Here is an 18,135-nt window from a genome sequence, read left to right as displayed (position 1 = left end):
AATGTGGATTTGTGACGTTAAATAGGGGAAGATCATTTACCACTCGCAGCTCTTACTTAAAGGATCCGCACGAGTTATTTATTGTGTGAGCACAGGCGGCAAGCGGCAGCGTGAGGGGACACGCTCCAGCCTCGGTGCTGCTCCTGCTCCTGAGCAGGCAGCTGGCCGGCAGCGGCCCCACGGCTTGGCCACCCTCGTGCTGTAAAACTTCCAGCCTCTGGATGAAGTCCACCCATGCCCAGCAGGGAAGGAACAACTCCAGCACTCCTGCTAGCATGGCTGCAGGAAAAGCTCCTTCCCTTCTCTGGCTTCCCTGGGGACGTGACCTCTGCTCCAGGGGCTGCTCGCCATGGGCTGGGCGCCCTGAGACCCCAGCCCATTTGCCCCACTGGGATGTGCTGCAGTCTGGGAGCCCTCCATCACTGCTGGGACATGCTGTGACTCATGTATCCGCCCACTGCAGCGGGGGTACAAGAGCTTTCCGAACACAAAGGCACATATGGAGACCCAGGACAGGGACGGATGAAGCCTGGAGCTCCCCGCTGCATGACGGCTGGGTGCAGGGCAGCCCAGGTGCCCCTGAGTCAGGGCCACAGCTGGGAGGCACGGGAGCACCCAAGCCCACACATCACAGCTGGGACTCACCCTGCCTGCCAAGCAGCTCGCGCCGTGTTTTAGTCATTCCCAGGAGGCGGCACGAGGGACTGATTTGGCTTGGGGAATGGGAGTAGGAGGCTCCAGCTGCAAACGATGTGATGTCTCAACAGGTCCCGCTGCTGCCTGGCAAGGCTTTGGGACGTGGTATGCAGAGAGGTCACATCTTCCCCCATCCCTCCCCACACCCATGCCCTGCAGCCTCTGCTGCCCCAGGTTCACCCTTTTGCTCCAGGCAAGTGAGAGGTGATGGGGACATCCCTTTCTGCTGACAGTCCCTGATGCCTCAAAGGCCGGGCTGGAGGGCTGAGCTGGGGACAGGGGGGTGGAGGCTGCAGGAGCCCTGGGCTCCCCTACGTTGGGCCGGGGGCTGGGGGTCGGCCGGCACTAACCATCCTCATGCCTGAAGCCTGCTCCAGTGCATAATGCCGGCACACGGGAACCTGGCTGTCTGGGCATCCCCAGGGCAGACCCGTAAGCAGCTGAGGCAGGCAGGCCAGCTGGTCTTGTACAGCCACCCACTGAGAAACCAGGTCCTGGTGACTGTCCTGGCAGTCACCCTCCGCTGCCACACAGCACGGCACATGCCACACACCATGTCCACGCTGCGGGAAGCTTGTACCCAGCCCCATCCGCCTGAGCTCTGCCCTGCCAGCCTCGCAGCGCGGCTCAGCACACGCCAAATCCCATTGCCATGCCTTGCCGCTGCCCGGCACGGTGCTGGGCTCGCTGCCTCCCCCGCAAGCCAAAGCTGTGCAGGATCCCCCAGGAGGACCCTGGGGCTGGAGCCAGCATGGCCGAGCCACGTGCAGGACTGTCCAGCACCGGAGCTCCCTGCTCCCAGCCCCGCTGAACCGCACTTCTCCCTGGCAAACTCAGGCAGGTGGCATAGAGCAGGCACAGAGCCCAGCAAAACCCCAGGAGGAGTGGGGCTGCCCCTCCACTGCCCCCTGCTCCTTCCCACTCCACTGCAGTGCCCCATGCCACCCCCCGCACAGGGCAGCCCCCCCGAAACGGCGCTTTCCCACGGACAGCATCACCCTGCGCAGCGAGCAGGCGTTGTACCAATGGGCATGAAGTGAAATAGAACATGCTGCATCAGCCATTTCCAGCCCCACGGAGCCTCTTCTCCCCCCCCAGCATCCCGCACACCCCGTGGCATCGCATCCCCTTTCCCGGCGCGGAGCGGGCTCCGGCTGGCAGCACTGCTCCTGGGAGCGCAGCAAGCCAGCCGAGCAGTAGCCCCTGGCAGCCGTAGGAGAGAGGCGGCTCATTTCCAGAGTCATTACGGTCTGAAAAGGGTCCCATCAGGTATTCCGCCCGTTCAGCACATTTATTTTCCCAAACCACAGTGGGGATTTGTGATTCCAGGCTCAATATTAGCGAGAGCTGCACGCTGGCGGTGCCCGGCCAGGAGCTCGCTGCCTGGACAGGCAGGGCGCTGCTGGGAGGAGGCCCTGCTGGCAAGCCCCGGGCAGTGAGAGGGCAGCCCCCCGCTCGCTCGGCTATAGCCGTACCCCCGGAGTGGAGCCGCTCGGCATGTGTGTGCGCACACACATGCGTATGCAGTGCTGGCGGCCTCCAGGATTCACATGCATCCCACCGCCAACCCCCCCAAACACAGGAGGGCTCCCCTATGTGCAAAGGGGTCTCAGCACCCCCTCCATCCACTCTCACTATACAAAGCACCCTGTGACAGAGCTCTTCAGCCCAGGAAGAAGCACAACCTGGAGTGGGGCTCTACACCACAGCTTTCCCCCAGCCCGCTGCACACCCACCCCGGGGACTGCTGAGCCCCGCTCCCCCCTGCCCGCCCTGGCTCCTGCCTACGAGCCCCTCTGGCACGGACCTGCCGGCAGCCCGGTCCTGCAGCGCAGAGCCCTACCGAGAGCTCCCACGGAGGATCCTCTCTCTCTCTCCATGTGAAAATTGGAGGGAAACTCAAACAGAGGGAGATGCAAACTTCAGCAGCCGGAGCGAGCCAGGGAGCCCTGCTCTGGCAAGGTGCGGCAGGGTGGGTGCCCCCCGTGCCGGCGGAGGCCCCCGGGGAAGCTGAGGCAGGCGTGCACTCACCACAGTGAAATCACGGGAGGAGCAGTTCTCGCCGCTGAAGTTGCAGCTCTTGAGCATGTCGTCGAGCTGGTGGCCGGTGCGGTTGACAATGTCGGCCATGTCGGGGTCGGGGTAGAGCAGGTCCGTGGCCTTGTGGCCGTCCCGGTCCTTGGGGGGCAGCCCGGTCATGTTGGCCAAGTGGAAGATGTCGGCGTCGGTGAGCGCCGAGTGGCGGTAGCGGTTGATGTTGCAGATGGTGATGGCGGGGAAGACCATCTCACGGATGGCCTCCTCGTCCAGGGCCATGACGTGGGGGTGCTCCAGGTAAAGCAGCGCCGACTTGGCCGCCTGGTAGAGGAAGAAGGCGAGCGAGGCCAGGAAGGCGAACGCCCAGAGGGTCTGGCGCACGCCCAGCCGCCCCGACTGGCAGATGTGTCCCAGGCCGTGCAGCGTGCTGGCGCTGGCGAAGGCAGCCAGGTCCCGGGAGCGGGGCCGGGCGGGCTCCTCGATCAGGCTCTCCTTATCCCCTTCTTCTTTCTCCTTCTGCTTCTCATCCTCCTCGGCAAATTTGATTTTACACACGATCTCAATCGGCATCTGCCCCGCGCGGCCGGCGTGCCCAGCCAGCGAGCTGCCCCCCGGCACGGGCACCGGCCGAGAGCCCGGCCAGGCGCTGGGAGGGGGCTCGGGTCCCCCCCAAGCCCCAGCACGGCGCCGGGAGGGCCGAGCCGTCTCGGGAGGGAAGCGCAGCCCCTCTCAGCAGCTCCGAGCCGCCGCGTCCCTCTTGCCTCACTAGTCGATCGTCTCCTTGTGCCTTCGCTTATCAGCACAAATACAGCTGTCAAAAACCCCTCTCTCTCCTCTCCCTCGCTCTGTCTCTCTGCCTCTCTCCTTCGCTCCTCTCTGGTTAAGACCCCAGCAGATACAGGCAGCATTTAGGCATCATGTGCTAATAAAATCCAGGGAATACTTAATAATTCAAGACATGTCAACATTATTTCATCGTCAAATAAAGAGCGAGCGCCGGAGAAAAGAGGCAGTGTGAAGGGCCCGGCGCCTCCGGGGCAGGGAGCCGCGCTGCGCCCTCTCCCCAGCCCCGGCTCCGAAGTGCTGCCGGAGCCACTTGTTTGAATGGCTCGGGGGCCGCCGGAGCCGTGCCGAGCCGTGCCGAGGGGAACCGAGCCGCGCCGAGCCGAGCGGAACCGAGCCGCGCCGAGCCGTGCGATGCCGAGCCGCTCCGCTCCGCTCCGCGCCGTGCGATGCCGCGCCGTGCCGCGCCGTGCCGTGCCGTGCCGCGCCGTGCCGAGGCGGGCGGGGCACGGAGCCTGCCCCCCGCCGCCGCCGCCGCCGCCGCCGCCGCGCCCCGCCGGCCCCTGCGCCCCGGGGCAGAGCGCGGCTCGGCTCGGCTCGGCTCGGCTCGGCGCGGCGCGGCTCGGCGCGGCTCGGCGGGGGCGGGCAGCCTGCGGGCAGCTCGCCCGGCGGCCCCCTCCTGCTCGCCCGCCCGCGGACTCCTCCTGCCTCGGCGGCTCCCTGGCCGTTAACCGCCTCCCTGCCACGGCCCGCCGAGCCCCGCCGGTCCCGCTCCCGCTCCCGGCCGCCGCCACCGGAGCGGGGCTGAAGACGGGGCGCCGGGGGTGCACCTCCCCGCGCCCCCGCCCCGCTCCTCGGTGCCGGGAGCGCGGCAGCACCGCCACCCACCCCCCCGTGCCGCCGCCCCCTTCCCCGCCGCGGCTGTCGTGCGCCCGGCGGGGCTCCCCCGGCTTCACTTCGGCCGCCGCGCTGTGCTGCGCGCCGGGCTCCGCACGGCCCCACGGCCGGTGGGCAATGCGTGGGGTCACGGCAGGCAGCGACCGGCTCTGTGGGAAAGGCTGAGCCGGGGCCACCCGCCCTGCTGAGCCCTTGCCCCTCCTCGGGTCTGGCTCTGCCCCCTCCACCGCACACTCGCGTCCTCCCCTGTGCGCAGCCCCACGCAGGACCCAGCTCGCGTGGCAGCACTGCCCACGGGCAGCGGGGGAAGCGCGGTGCCCTCCGGCCCAACCCTGCCCGCAGCAGCGGGGCTCTGCCCGCCTCGCTCAGCGGGGTCAGAGCTGCGGTGAGGCCGTGGGTTCGCCCTGCGGCACCAACCGCAGAGCCACACGGCGCCTGGCTCCGGCTGCTCCCCACGCACAGCACCTTCTGCCAGCAAGTCACGACCTCTCCCTGCTTCCTGCCTCAGTTTCCCCAGCTGGTGACGGAGGCTCTGCTAGAAAGGCTGAGCCGGATCCCTCACCCGCAAGTCAAGCAACCCTCTGTGACCCTGTCTGCTCGCACAGCGGTGGGGGAAACACCAGCTCCCTGCCTCCAGAACGAGCCCAGCACCGGGTACCCCCTCCCAGGAGACGTGGCTCTGCTGGGGAGGTGCGTGCCTGGCCGGGACGCCGGGGTCCCCCGAGGACAAGTGATGAGACAGCCGCCCATGAGCTCGACAAGAGGCCTCGCCTCTCCCCAGGGACTGCGCCGCAGGTCAGCGTGACCTTCACTGCGCTGCCGATGCCAATGGCAAAGCTTTCCCCAGTCGTCCGGCAAGCGCACACACATCTTCAATCTTCCCATCGATCTGTGCATGGCACACATGTTCCTGCCTCCGTGCGGGTCAATACAGCATGATAGGCTGCCTCCGGCAGGGAGCACGCACAGCCCCAGCCGCCCGCTTCACCCTGCCCCGGGGATGCGGTGTGCACGTGCCAGCCCCGCATCCCCAGCTCGGAGAGGCGCGGCGGGGAGCCGGCTGTGCAGGCGGCCCGAGCGCCGCCGCCGCCACGGGTGGTCCCAGCCACGCAGCCACAAGCCCCGAGCTGCTTCCGCAGGGCTGCTTGGGGATGCTTGGCTCTGCAAAGCCTGTGGGCAGCAAGGGCCTGATCCTGTGGCGAGGAGGTTCTGTGGTGCAAGGCAATGGCTGGCATTGGGTCTTTGGTCTGCAGAGTCTGGTGCGGAGTCCCTGCCTGCGTCTCTCAGTGCCGTGGTGGTGAGGGCAACAAGGGCACGGAGGATCTGCCAGGGCAAACCGAGCTGTGTGAGTGTGAGAGCGGCCGGAGCCCAGTGTCCTCTATGTGCTGGACAGTCATGGCATGGGAGCGGGACTGTCTCTTGGCTCCCCGCACGGCCCTGGCCCCCACGCCACGGGGACCACAGACCCCTGCTCTCTCTGGGCATCTTCTGCTCCATTAGCTACTGCCACCTGAGCTGGGGACACATCTCAGCACCCTCCCCACAGCATGGTCCCCTCCTGTGTGGCCAAAGAGGTGTGTCCTCTCCTGCCTCCTCTCCTGCCTCTTGTCCCCTGCTGTGCCCTGGTCCTGCCTGGCCACCCGGCAAGGGTGCTGGGGGCTTATCTGCTTGCAGGATGACCCAAGACAGGGGGCTGAAGTGCAGCCAGGCTGGGTTGGGATCAAGCTGTGCCCAAGGGAGTGGCACCCAAGGTACAAGCCCCCTCCCCAGCTGCAGCTGCAGGCCTCCTGCAAGCCATGGAGCAAGGAGGGCTGTGGGTCCACGGCCACCAGCATCTGGGGAGAGGGCACACCGGGAGACATGCTGGGCTGGAGGGGCAGGGAATGGGGAAGCAGCATGGCTGGGAGGGGATACAGCAGGGCTCAGGGACTGCTTTGTCCTGGAACCAGACAAGGCAGTGAGCACAGCACCAGCTGGGAACGGCCGGTGCTGCCACTTGGCAGGGTGTCTGCAGCTCAAGGTTCTGCACCGGAGCCTCCCACCTGTGGCTGAGCGTGGCATGCCTGCGCACGGGGGGCATGAGGCCACGAGGAGGGACTCTGCGGCGTGCAGAGGGGCTCGTCTGCCCCTCCACCTGGGCACGAGCAGCTGCAGAGCCTGTGTGCCCACTGACGCTCCCACATCCAGCCCTTGGGTTCCGTGCTAACATCTGGGGGTGCCCCAGGCTCCAGAGTGCCGACTTCACTCGCCACCGTGCAAGCAAGCTGACAGGATGGGAGAGCCAGCCGAGGGCTCTCCAGCAGATAGGGAAAGGGGGGTCCCCCCTGCTCGCCCCCGCGCCCTGCAGCCCGGGGGGATGCTGAGTGGTGGGGGCTTGGCGCAGGGCCCACGCGCTACGCTCAGATGACGGGGGGGAGACTGCGAGCGCCAGGAAAGACAGGACTGGAATTCGAAATGATGTTGACAAATCGGAGAAATGGCCTGAAAACAATCAGATACAATTCAAAAGGACAAGCTCCAAGAGCTGGGCTGGGGTGGGAAGCAAATCTGCCCAGCCAGCGGAGGGCGAGCGGCTGGAGGGCAGGGCTGCCAAGCAGGCAGGAGGGCAGGGCAGAGCCCCGGCTTGGCAGCGGGCAGCAGCATCAGCTTGTCCGAGTTTAACACCGGCATCCACACCAGTCCCAGGCGGATAAACAAGGCATGCAGAGGGTTGGACCCCCCCAGGCAGGACGCGTTGTGCAGGTGCGGTTATCTGTGTGTGCAGAAGCTGCATTTCCAGATGCCCAGCAGCCAGACAGCTGCTTAGAAAAGAAGCCGTGAGCTAGGAAAAAACAGGAGAAGCCTCGTTCATTTGGGATATGGGATCTGCCAGTGTAATATGGGATGTCGGGCTGCCCTGCAACTGCACTGAGCTCAGTGGAAAGGAAGACGTTGCTCAAGGCTGCGTGAGAAGGAGCATCATTCGCAAGGCATCTGAAGTACTTGCTGTTGGCGAGGCCTCGGCAGGAGCCCTATGCCTGGTCCGGGACCAAACGTCAAGAAAAATCCAGACTAATTGGAAAGAGTAGAGAGGATGGTAATAACAGAGCAGTGCTGGAGACCTGCTGGAGGCACTGGGGGTTTGGATGAGAGCAGAGGAGGCTAAGAGGCTGCATCCACAGACAAAATAACTGCTGTGAGCACAGAAGGAGGGGGCTTTCTAGAGTATCAGGGCCCTGACACACCGCAGAAGACAGCAGGGGTTAGGTGGAACCTCCACGCAGGAGAATCTGGCTCACAGCCTGGAGGGGGTCTTGGTGGGACTGATCCTGCCGTGGTGCCCTCCAGCACCCTCGTGATGATTCATCCCCCCCCGAGACACAGACACTGTCCGTTTCTATCCTCAGGCCAATCCAGGTGAGGATTTGGTTGAGATTTCCCTATCTTGCCACCAAGCTGATGGATCGACTATTTGCTGTACCAGCACCCAGCCTCCTGCTGTGCTCCGGCACCAGCACCAGCGCCGTGCCGCTGCAATGAGCCCACCCGCCCAGCCACCCTGCGGGGCTGCGGCTCCTCAGCGCGGGATCAGCCCGGTGGCACCGAAGGGTGCCGTGGCAGGGACAGCCCGGGCGGGTGGCGAACACAGGTGACGGGGTGGTTACAGCACCGGGTGGGCAGCAGGGAGGGAGCTGCCCAAGGGGAGACCCCCAGCAGGCAGCCCCCACCTGATGCCCTGCTAGTCCAAGCTGGCCGGGACCCGGGTCCTGCTTGCTGGGCGCTTCTGCTGCCAGCCCAAGCCCGTGAGCTGGCTGCCGTGTCTGCGTCGCCTGTTCCACATGCTCTGGAGCAGGCGCTGGCTGCGGCCCCTTGCTCCGAGGGAAGTGGATCTGGGGCAACCATTAATTTTGATCTAATTGAAGGAAACGTGACTGCAGAGCCCAGCTGGCCACAGCGCTTGGCTCTGCCTCACACCGGTCAGATCCCCTGAGACCCTTGCAAACACGTCGGCTTAACAAACACAGACTCCTCCCTCAGCCTCCCTGGCACGCTGCTGGTGCCTGCCTGGCAGGTCAGGCTCCGCGGCAAGAACGGCGAGTGCCTCGGCTGTGGGGGGATGTGGGATGACAAGATGTCCACTCCAATTACGGGAGAGCAGGGCTGGTGATGGTGTGATGAGCATGCCGGGCATCACCGCCTGCCGTGGAGCCATCCGTGGGTCAGCCACGGGAGCAGTAATGCTGCTTGCACCTCACTCACCAAAACCTCCGCACCATCCTCCTGCACCCATGGGGAACAGCGGGAGGGAGCTGTATGCACCAGGGCAGGGAGCAGAGCCATTGCTGCCAACGCTGTTACCAGCTGCGCGGTGCTGGGATGGGGAGGATGGCAGCTCCGGCACTGCAGCCCAGCCTCACCGGTGGTCCCGGTCCCCTGGGCAGGCGGTGGCTGGGCTGGGCTCGCCTCCCCCACGTACGGGGAGCCACTCCCCGGTTTAGCCCACAGTGGCAGATGACTCGTCTGCCAGGGCTGGCGGATGCATCGGCGATGCAGCACCCCATTAACGCACTGACCCCATTTACGTAAACTACCCGCATTAAACACAATACCTTATTAAATGCTTTACCCCAATTAAGTGCAATACCTTAATTAATGCAACACCCCAATTAAGGACAACACTCCCATTCAATTTATTCCTTCATTAAGCGCAAAACCTCAATTACAAAGTCTCTTTTGTAAGCCGTGTGCACGAGCTCACATAAGGTGCCCTGGACACCTTTTGCTGTTGCCAGAAAAATAACACTGGGTTTATGCTGCTTTTGGGTTCCTGCCTCCGGGAATTTAAGGAGTGGGTTTCAGTAGGATCTAGGTGTAGGAGCATCCGCCATGGCTGGAAGGACAATGTCTGCCTGCATCAGAGCTGGGTTAGATCCCATGAATTCTCAATGGGATAATGGGTCAAATCCCAGCCCAGTTCATAGGAGAAAAGGGTCTGTGTTGGGCCCAGGCTGATTCCATAGTATTTAACCCCAGGGAGCAGCTGAGACCTTGCTGCTTGCCCTCCCGAATTCCTCCACCCAGAGGTGCTCAGCTGTGCCCCCATGCCAGCCAGCCCCTGCGCCTGTGCTTGGAGAGAGGCAGCAGGCAGTGACTGCTGTGGGCTGCCCACCGTGCACAGCAGCCCCCACTCCTGGTCTCCGAGACACCCGACGTGCCACGGACCTGCACCGCCCCGGCTCTGCCAGGCTGAAAGCAAGAGGAGCAGCAGCGACTGGCATCCCCTATCTGTGTTCTGCTCTGACCCCGTCAGTACAAACCACCCCCAAACTGAGCCAGCCATTTGATCGCACCGCACAAACATCCTCACTGAGAGAAAGCACATCTAAAAGCCTCCCACATGCACGGAGAAGAGCAAAGCAGAGCCCCCTTCCCAGCAGGATGGGCACACGTTTCAGCACAGAGGATGTTCAGCATCCCCGGGAGGATGCTCAGCCCAGCACCTATCTCCAGGCGCCGGGTCCGGCGGTGCTCGCTGGCCCGTGACCGGCAGGAGGTCAGGCTCGGCTAATGCTGCCCTCCAGTCCTGAGCGGGAGGAGTGGAAGAAACGGCCTCACTGCCCTCGGAGCATCCCCCGCGGCTGGAAAGGCCGTCACAGACGTGACCGGAGAGCGGCTGCGTGGCAGCAGGAGCCCCGGCTCTGAGCACGGGGCACTGGGGTGAGCGCAGTCCCTGCTGCCCTCGGCACTGTTAGGAAGGGGAGAGCGTCCTGGGAGCCATTGCTGCAGCGTGCAGAGACATTCATTTGGTTTTACAGCCTTTTATTGCTGCAGCTGGTTGATCCTCCCTGCTCTCTGCCATCTTGGGGAGGGCAGCCGGGCAGGCTGGCACGTGGCTGCGCTGTGCCGAGCAGCTCGGCAGCAGGGCACGTGCCTGGGGTGCTGCTGGGTTTGCACCACTAGCGAAAGCACCGGCAACGGTGAGAAAACTGAGCTCAGCACCCTGCTGGGACGGTCCCCAGCACTATCCCCGCACAGCCCCTCTGCCTGCAGCATGAGCCCCCCCCCCCCCCCGCACCACTTGTCACCTGCCTGGTGGTTTATAAAACTTTAAAGCTAATGGTGTAATAAACTCCAATAATGATATTGCAGCTGCACCGGGGCACCCTGGGATGAATACATTACGGGAGCTGCAGCAGTTAGGCAGCGAGGGCAGCATCGGGGCTGGGAGATGCTCCAGCCAGTGCTGTGGGAGATGGCCAAGCCTCTCCTGGCCCCGCTGTGAGCAGGGCAGCCCCCTGCTTCGCTTCCTCCCAAGCGACAACTGAGCAAAGGCAATGGGAAGGCAGGTAGCCCACCTTGGTCACAGTCCTCCCTCATCATAAGCCAGGCCAGGAGACCTCCAGGGGAAAAGGAGTTGGGAGGAGCATGAGCCCCTAAGGCAGCCTAATGGCAGTTTCTTACTCATGGGCAAGGAATCTCGGATGGATGTTCTGGACTGAGCAGGGGGGACCACCCTGCTCCCAGTGGCGGGAGGTCCCCACAGCACTGGGGTCCCTGCTGGAGTGAGCCCCAGCCACTGTGTGCAACCCCGAGCACCGGCCGGGTGTCCCTGTCCTGCCTCGACAGTGCCAGCCCCGGCACACACCCATCAGGGCTGGCACGCTGGCATGCACAGCTGCATGCATGGGTAGGGATGCTGCTGAACACAGCTGTACAGGCATAGCTGACACAGCTGGGAGGGCATCTCATAGCCAAGGGGACATGCCCAGAGCTTTGTCACACTGGAGGGATATGGCACAGCTGGATGCAAACTTGCCATGGTGCACAGGGAGGATGAGAGCCCCATCCCACCCCTGCACCAGGGAGCAGGTCTGTCCTGCACTGGCATGGGAGCAGAAGGGTGATGGGTGCCACAGGGCTGGGGCCCAGCACAGCAGCGGTGGGGAGCCCATCACCAGGCTCTCTGGGTACCTCTAGAGAGGCGCAGCCTGCGAGCAGCCCAGTGCAGGGCGCAGGTAATGTTCGTGCTGGCACCCCAGCAGCACCTACACTGGGCAGCAGGGTTGGTACCCACTGCTCATGGCTCCTCCGTCTTGGCCCTGCTCCCAAGGGATGCAAGGAGCTGAATGGGAGTGTACCCAGCCAGGGGAGCATGCAGATCCGCTCTTCATGCTCCGAGAGACATTGCTCAGCTGCTCCCTCACATTTGGCTGGACCTGTCCTGCCCCATCCCCTCCAGCCACCGGCACCTGGTGCCCGGGCAGCACCCTCCTGCTCCTCCCAGCCTTGGACTGCTCCTCCTGCTCCGTCTGCAGTGCTTTGCCCAGGCGGCTCCTGCCTCCCGCTTGCCTTTCCTAAAAACAACAGAGCCATAAACTGCCAGCAGAGCTGCCTCAGCACAGCAATAGGGCTGAGGTTTTAAATGCGCCCAAGTCAGGAGATTGGAAGTTATGGGTCCCCGAGCAGCCGTAGCTCAGCCGCATGGTGCCCATGATGGCCCGGTGCGTGCACAGCCGCCGTGCTGCGGACAAGGGGCAGAGTTAGAGTTACCATGGGAACCATCGCTCCCCATTTCCTGACATCTGTGTGATTAAAACCTCAACCTTAATGCCACAGCCCCACCAACGGCATGTGCAGCAGGGGCACCCTGCCTGCCCGCCCTCCCCGGGCTGCTGGGCGAAGGAGCTGGGAGCCAAGCCCAGGACTGCCCCTGCCCCTGCCCCTCGGCAGCTGGTAGAGAGGTGGTGGCTGGACCAGGTCTGCAGAGGGGAGCGGGAATTCGGAGGAGGCTGCCAGGAAGTCCCAATGTGAGCTCCACAGCCCAGCTCCTGGGGCGGGGATCCAGCCCGGCAGCAGGCCCTGGGGCTGAGCGCACTGCGGGCAAGGTGCACAGCTGGCCGCCGAGCACACCGCATCAATCAGCCCCAGCATGGGCCACGAGTGCTGATGGCACGGCGGGTACCGCCTGCTGCGGAGCACATGGCTAACAGCAAACATGCCGCGTGTGCCGTGTCAGGCACTGCGGAGCTGGGCGCCTTCAGCACCCTGCGTGCTGCAAACCCTGGGCATGCTGCTGGCACCAAGTGTGGAGCACGCTGCAAACACGTAGCACCTCGCTGGGCTTCACCCTGAGCACGCTGCAAATAAGGAAAGCATCCAACTGCTGAGCATCCTGGAAGCGTTGACCCCAAATGTGAGCTGGACTGTTGCAAACACAATGCCTTCAGGCACCAAGTGCCAGCTCCCTGCAAACCAGGACACAGGCGGCCGATGCTGAGCACTGAGAGCACCGACAGTGCCACGTGTGCCACGGGCACTGCAAACTGCGCTGTGAACATGGGATGTATGGTGGGCTGTGAGGGCCGAGTGCACTGCTGAGCGAGCCTCGGCAGGGAAAGCACAGGCTGATGGCACTGCTAATGCGAGAGCCTGCACTAGCAGTGCACACAGAGCATGCTGCAACTCCGAAGCGGGCTGGCATCTGGCACCAAGCAGAGGCTAAATAGCAGGAACACCACTAATGCTGTGCAGCAAGCTCTGTAAATAGCAAAAGCATCAGGAAGCTTGTACCGGCCACACCATGGGCTGTGATTGCAAAGGACGCAGCAAGCGAGCAGTGCATCAGGCACTGGGGGCTGGCGGCAGGGCAAGCAGCAAGCACGTACACCTGCAGGAGTGAGCGGGGAGCACGCGGGCAGCAGGAGCACGCTGCAGGCACCGCAGGCTGAGCCCACTGCAAGCACTGCACGCGGCACTGGCACTGAGCACCGGCCGCAGTGCCAGAAGTCTGCTGTGAACACTGATCACACCATGGGGACTAAAACACTGAGCACACCGCAGAGAGCAGGCCGGTGCAAGCACTGACTACACTGCAAATGCCAAATCTAACAGGCACCGGGCACACCTTGAATATGAAACGCTGCCTGAGGAGACTGCTGAGCACTTGGCAAACATGAAACCATAGCTGACACCAAATGCTGAAGGCGCTGCAAACATCAGCGGCGGCGTGTCCCGCACCCTGAGCACACCGCGTGTGCCGAGCGCTGCCGACACTGAGTGCAAGCACTGTGCAAATAACAACGATGCCACAGGTATTAAGTGCTGAGCGCTCTTCAATTATCAAGCAAACCGTGGGCATCAAGCGCTGCGCACACCACGACTGCAAACACACTGCAGGCACCAATTTGACAAATACACTCCCGATAACAAGCGTGTGGCTGGTGCTGAGCGCGCTGAAAAGAACCACGTGAGCGTGGGTACAGAGTGCCATGGGCTATTGCATACACCAAACCCGGCGCGGGCACTGGGGATGCTGCATACATCAGCTCGGGCATTGTGTGTGTTGCAAATACCCTACACAGCATGGGCGCTGAATGCCGACCAAATGCTTCTCTGGCTCCGTGTTATGTGCTGCGCTATAAATAGGAAACGTGCCAAGGCACCACCCTCTAAATGCACTGCAAACACCAAATGGACGCAGACACCAGGCACCCCCATGCCGAGCACGCTGCAGCCAGCCCTCTTCCAACGCCCGCCTCAAAGCCCACTGCAAAGAGCAGCTCCCCCCAGGCGCCTCGTGCTCTGCAAACACCAGTCTCGGCGGTGGCACCAAGCGCTGGCACACTGCGTGTCACAAACCTGCCCCGGGCGTGCAACAGCAACCCGGCAAGCCGCTTGCCAGGGGGATGAAGGCAGCCCTGCCCGCAGGCTGCCGGCCCCACGGCTCCCCCACCCCAGGGTGCGTGGGGTCCTGCCTGTCTCTCGGGGAGCGACAGCCGTGCAGGAGGGCCAGTGGTGCGGCGCATGCCGGTGTGCTCAGGGCCTGTTATTTCATTTTCACTTGTCCCATCCCATTAGCACAGCTGTCTGCCACCAGAGAAGGGAAAATTGATGCTAAACGGGATATCAATTTATCATGGAGTGTGTCACCCGCCACACAGCTCTGCCAGCCGAGCAGCAGAGATGCGCTGCACCAGCCAAGCAGCACCTGTAATTAACAGCTCGTCAGCCTCCCCAGCGCGCTGCAGCCTGGGCACCAGCCGGCGGGTGTGGCGTGGGGAATCCCAGCTGCGGTGCCACCCTCCGCCCCCGGCCGGGACCCCGGCACCCATCCCCGGGGGCCGCGTGTGCCCACCTCCCACCCCACTGCCAGGGATGGAGGCAGCCGGCGGGTCGCACGTGGGTGCGGCCAGGGTTGCCAGCCCATGGGATGCTTGGAGAGAGAGGTTTGTCCCCTGTCCCAGCCTCGCCTCAGCTGTGTCCCCCCTGCCCTGATCCCTCACTGCTGAGGTGTCCCAGCGCAAGGCAGAGCCGTAACTCACGGGGTGACGGTGCCCGGTGAGTAACGAGCTGGGAGCCCGGCTCCCGGGCATGAGTTACGGCTGCTGCCTGCGCTCAGTGAGACATCAATCCCGGTGGGTGGCAGGGATAGAAACGTAGCGTTCAGCGTGCCAGGAAGGGGCCACAGGACGGGCCATCAATCCTGGGCAGTGGGGTGGGATGCCAGCACGGGCAGGGAGCGGGCACGGCTGGAGGGCACCCACTGGGGACACCCCTGCCCATGTCCCCATGTCCAGCCCCTGTCCCCCTGGTGACCCCAGCCCCAGGGAGAGCACAGGCTGTCGTGCCCAGCCCATGCTGCCTGGCTGTGGGGCCGCAGCAGGAGGGACCTGTCAGATGTGGCTTCTCCCAGCCCTGAGGATACCGGTGGCTGTTCTCTGGGAAAGGTGGGAGTAGGAAGGAGGGAAGTGGGTACCAGAGCAGCCTGGCACAGAGCCAGGAACGGGGTCCCAACCTGGCACTGCCAACATCACTGAGGGGTTTTGCACTAGCAAGCTCTCCATCCCTGCTACTCTGGACTGCTCGGCGGTGCGCCCACCTTCCCCCAGTGCCCCTGCCATAGAGGGGTGCTGCAGCTGCACGGCCCCTTTCCCGCTGTGCCCCGGCAGGAGCAGGACCGGACCCCCACCCGGCCACCGTCACGCACTGCCACCCCCAGCCCTGCACCCAGCGTGCCCGGGCTGCGTGGCAGCGGTGCGGCGGGCAGCCGGCGGGAGGGAGCAGGCGAGCACGATGGCCAGCAGAACGGAGGCTGTTTGTTGCTTTGATGTTAAACACCCGGAGATGAAATGCGTGCCCTGGGGCTGGGTCCCTTGCAGCCAGCCGGCCGGCCAGCCTCTGGCTGCGGAGCTGTGCCAGCGCTGGGGCCGATAATTGGATGCATGTTTCTTCCAATGAGTTTGTATCATTTTTATGTAAATTTGACATTTTCCTGATGTTCTGTAATGTGCACAAAGCAAGTGCCTCTCCTGCCGTCGGCAAAGCCTATTTCCTTCCTGTCTGAAGTGCTGTGTTGATTTAAGGGCCTGCTAATACGCGCAGCCGGGCCCCCCCGTTCACATGCACGTGCCCGCACGTGGCTCGCCAGCTCCGATCTCTCTCCATCAGCCTGATGTGCATCTCCTGGGTGCCCAACCCCATGCCCGACCCAGGGCCGGGGCTGCCCTGCACCGGCACAGCACGGAGCTGGGCTCCCTGAGACAGCAGAGCACCTCTTTCTCCGTCTCACGTGCTACCAAATCCCTGCCAGCACCGCCAGACACCACTTGGCTGTTTGGCTCATCCTGGCAGGGGTGAAGAGGTGCCTCCGCGCCCGGTATGGCGGGGGAGACTGCTGGCAGCCCCCGCGGGGCTCTTTCATCTCCTGGAGGAAAGCGGGAGGACATCAGAGCCTTGGAGCCAGAGGGAGAGGAAAGCAGACAGCAAACGAGGGGCACCTTTCTGGCAGCATGGGGAGATGCTGTTAATTAACCGCACACCCAGGGCTGCAGGGGACCGTGCAGGGGGAGTTTTGAACACTGCCACTCCAGATCCATGGATCTGCCAGGGCATCCCGGACGCCTCCTGGAGAGGGATCCGTGTGTCCCGGCCACAGCACCGCCTGCCCACAGGCAGCAGCCGTGGCACAGTGGGGGCCCTTCCCGGGGGTGAGGGCACCCCTGCTCCCGCATCCCCTTGCTTCTCGCGCCGCACAATTTTCCCGGGCTCCGTCTGCAGCGCAGGCGAGCGGGTTTCAAAGGCAGCACTGCTATTTAAAGCCCTTATTGTTCGCGTCCTTGACACTGGCAGCTACATCCTGCTGTCGTTCGATGCGAGCGCATCCTGGCCCGGCCAGCCAGAGGAAGGCAGCTAATGAAGAGCAAGTGCAAAGACGCCTCTTCTTTGTCCTGATCACAAAGCGGCTTCCCAAACAGTCCCCCTCCACCCTGTGCTGGGCAGCTATTTATAGCTCCCCTTCCCCAGGGCACGCCGGGAGTTTCCTCCAGACAGCGATGCCCTGGGATCCCTTTAATGGGTCTCAGGGATGAAGGCTCTCCAGCCCCGTGGCCCTGGGAGCTGCTCCCAAAGGCATCCCATCCCTGCCTGCTCCCCTTGCAGGGGTAGCTATGAGGGCAGCCGGGTCAGCCAGTGCCAGGGAGAGGGTGGATTCTGGTGGGCTCCTCCCCGGGGTCAGCTCCCTGCTCAGCCGGGGCAGCCAGCAGCCCTGGGGGACCTTCTTCATCTGGGCAGCATCGCTGCCTCTCTCCTCTTCCTCCCTGTGGGCAGGCACACATCTGCTGCTGCCGCTCCCCTGCTCGCCTCGGACACGGAGCTGTGCAGCTGCAGGATGCGGCGGAGGGCTGGGTGCCCCAGCCGAGCCGCCCGCGCCCCAGGGCAGCCTGCCTGCCAGCCCTCCGATCGCAGCGGGCATCTGCTGCGCCCCCGTGCCAGGCACTGCTCTCTCCAGCAAGAGGATTTGACAGGAAATTAAAGATTAACGTTCCCCGCGGCACCTGTGCCGGTGGCACCCACAGTGCTGAGGATGTGCCCGGCATGGCAACGCGGGCTGGCAGGGCTGGGGCAGGGGTGCCCAGGGCATGTGGGCAGGGAGCAGGGGGGCTTTGTGGGAGGCAGGGGTGGGGATGAGGAGGGAAGGGACGTGCCCCCTGGGCACCGAGCCACTGTCACTGCATCAGGCATCCAGAGCAAGGCAGGGAAATGCCACTCCGCAGGCAGGGCAGCGCCGGGGCTGAAGGGGCTAGAGAGGTGGCTGTGGAGGGTTGCAGGTCTCAAAGCTCTGCACAGAGCCCTCAGCCCCTTCCCTGCCTCCTTCAGCACCGGGGCTGGCCTGGCCGGGAAGCCACCAGCCCCGACACCCCACCGCAGGCCAGGGGACGCGAGCACCCAGCTAACCGGCCGCCTGGCACGGCGAGCAGAGCCGTGCAGCTGAGCAGGCAGCGTGACGCCAGGAGCGTTTCCTCCCTCCCGCCAGGAGGGAATGAAGCTCAGCCCAGCTCTGGCTGGCAGCGGCCGTGCCCACACGGCTGCACACGCGGCTGCAGCTGCCGCCTCGGCTCCCAGTGCAGCTGGGTGCTCTGTGCCTGCTGCACCCAACGCCGGCTCCCTTGGCACTCCCACCCTGCTCCCAGGGCACAGGGCTGTGCCAGACCCCCTTGTGCCCTGCACCAACTCCTGTGGGCATGCGCTGAGCCCCACGAGGGCAGTGGGACCCATTTCCTGACTGCCTGGCCCTGGGCACGCACCTGCCGTGACCACAGGTCTCTCCTCCAGTTCCCTGGGAGCACCGGGCGCCTTGGTGTGCAGGGCCGTAGTTTTGTGAAATATGGCCCCTATAAATCCCGCTGGGTACGAGCCGTAATTCTCAATATATTTTCAAATATAGTTCAATTATTTTTCCCATAT

The 18,135-nt window shown here is 64.0% G+C and overlaps 1 protein-coding gene across 3 annotated transcripts in view; it reads right to left on the bottom strand.

Annotated features, from left to right (window-relative positions):
• ASIC4 (acid sensing ion channel subunit family member 4) overlaps positions 1-18,135 on the bottom strand; it is a 63,966-nt gene that overhangs the window by 23,947 nt on the left and 21,884 nt on the right. For 2 of the 3 annotated variants that reach the window (XM_075710848.1, XM_075710849.1), the window contains exon 1: positions 2,728-3,303. The exons of the other annotated variant lie outside the window; for it this stretch is intronic. In XM_075710848.1, the coding sequence (XP_075566963.1) occupies positions 2,728-3,303 (576 nt within the window). Of the gene's footprint in view, positions 1-2,727; positions 3,304-18,135 lie in introns of those variants that run through there. 3 annotated transcript variants of the gene reach the window in all.

The sequence above is a fragment of the Pelecanus crispus genome, chromosome 5 (assembly GCF_030463565.1).
Source record: "Pelecanus crispus isolate bPelCri1 chromosome 5, bPelCri1.pri, whole genome shotgun sequence".
Taxonomy (NCBI): Eukaryota; Metazoa; Chordata; class Aves; order Pelecaniformes; family Pelecanidae; genus Pelecanus; species Pelecanus crispus.
Note: the sequence above shows the minus strand (reverse complement) of the source record. Positions and strands in the feature narration are given on the sequence as shown.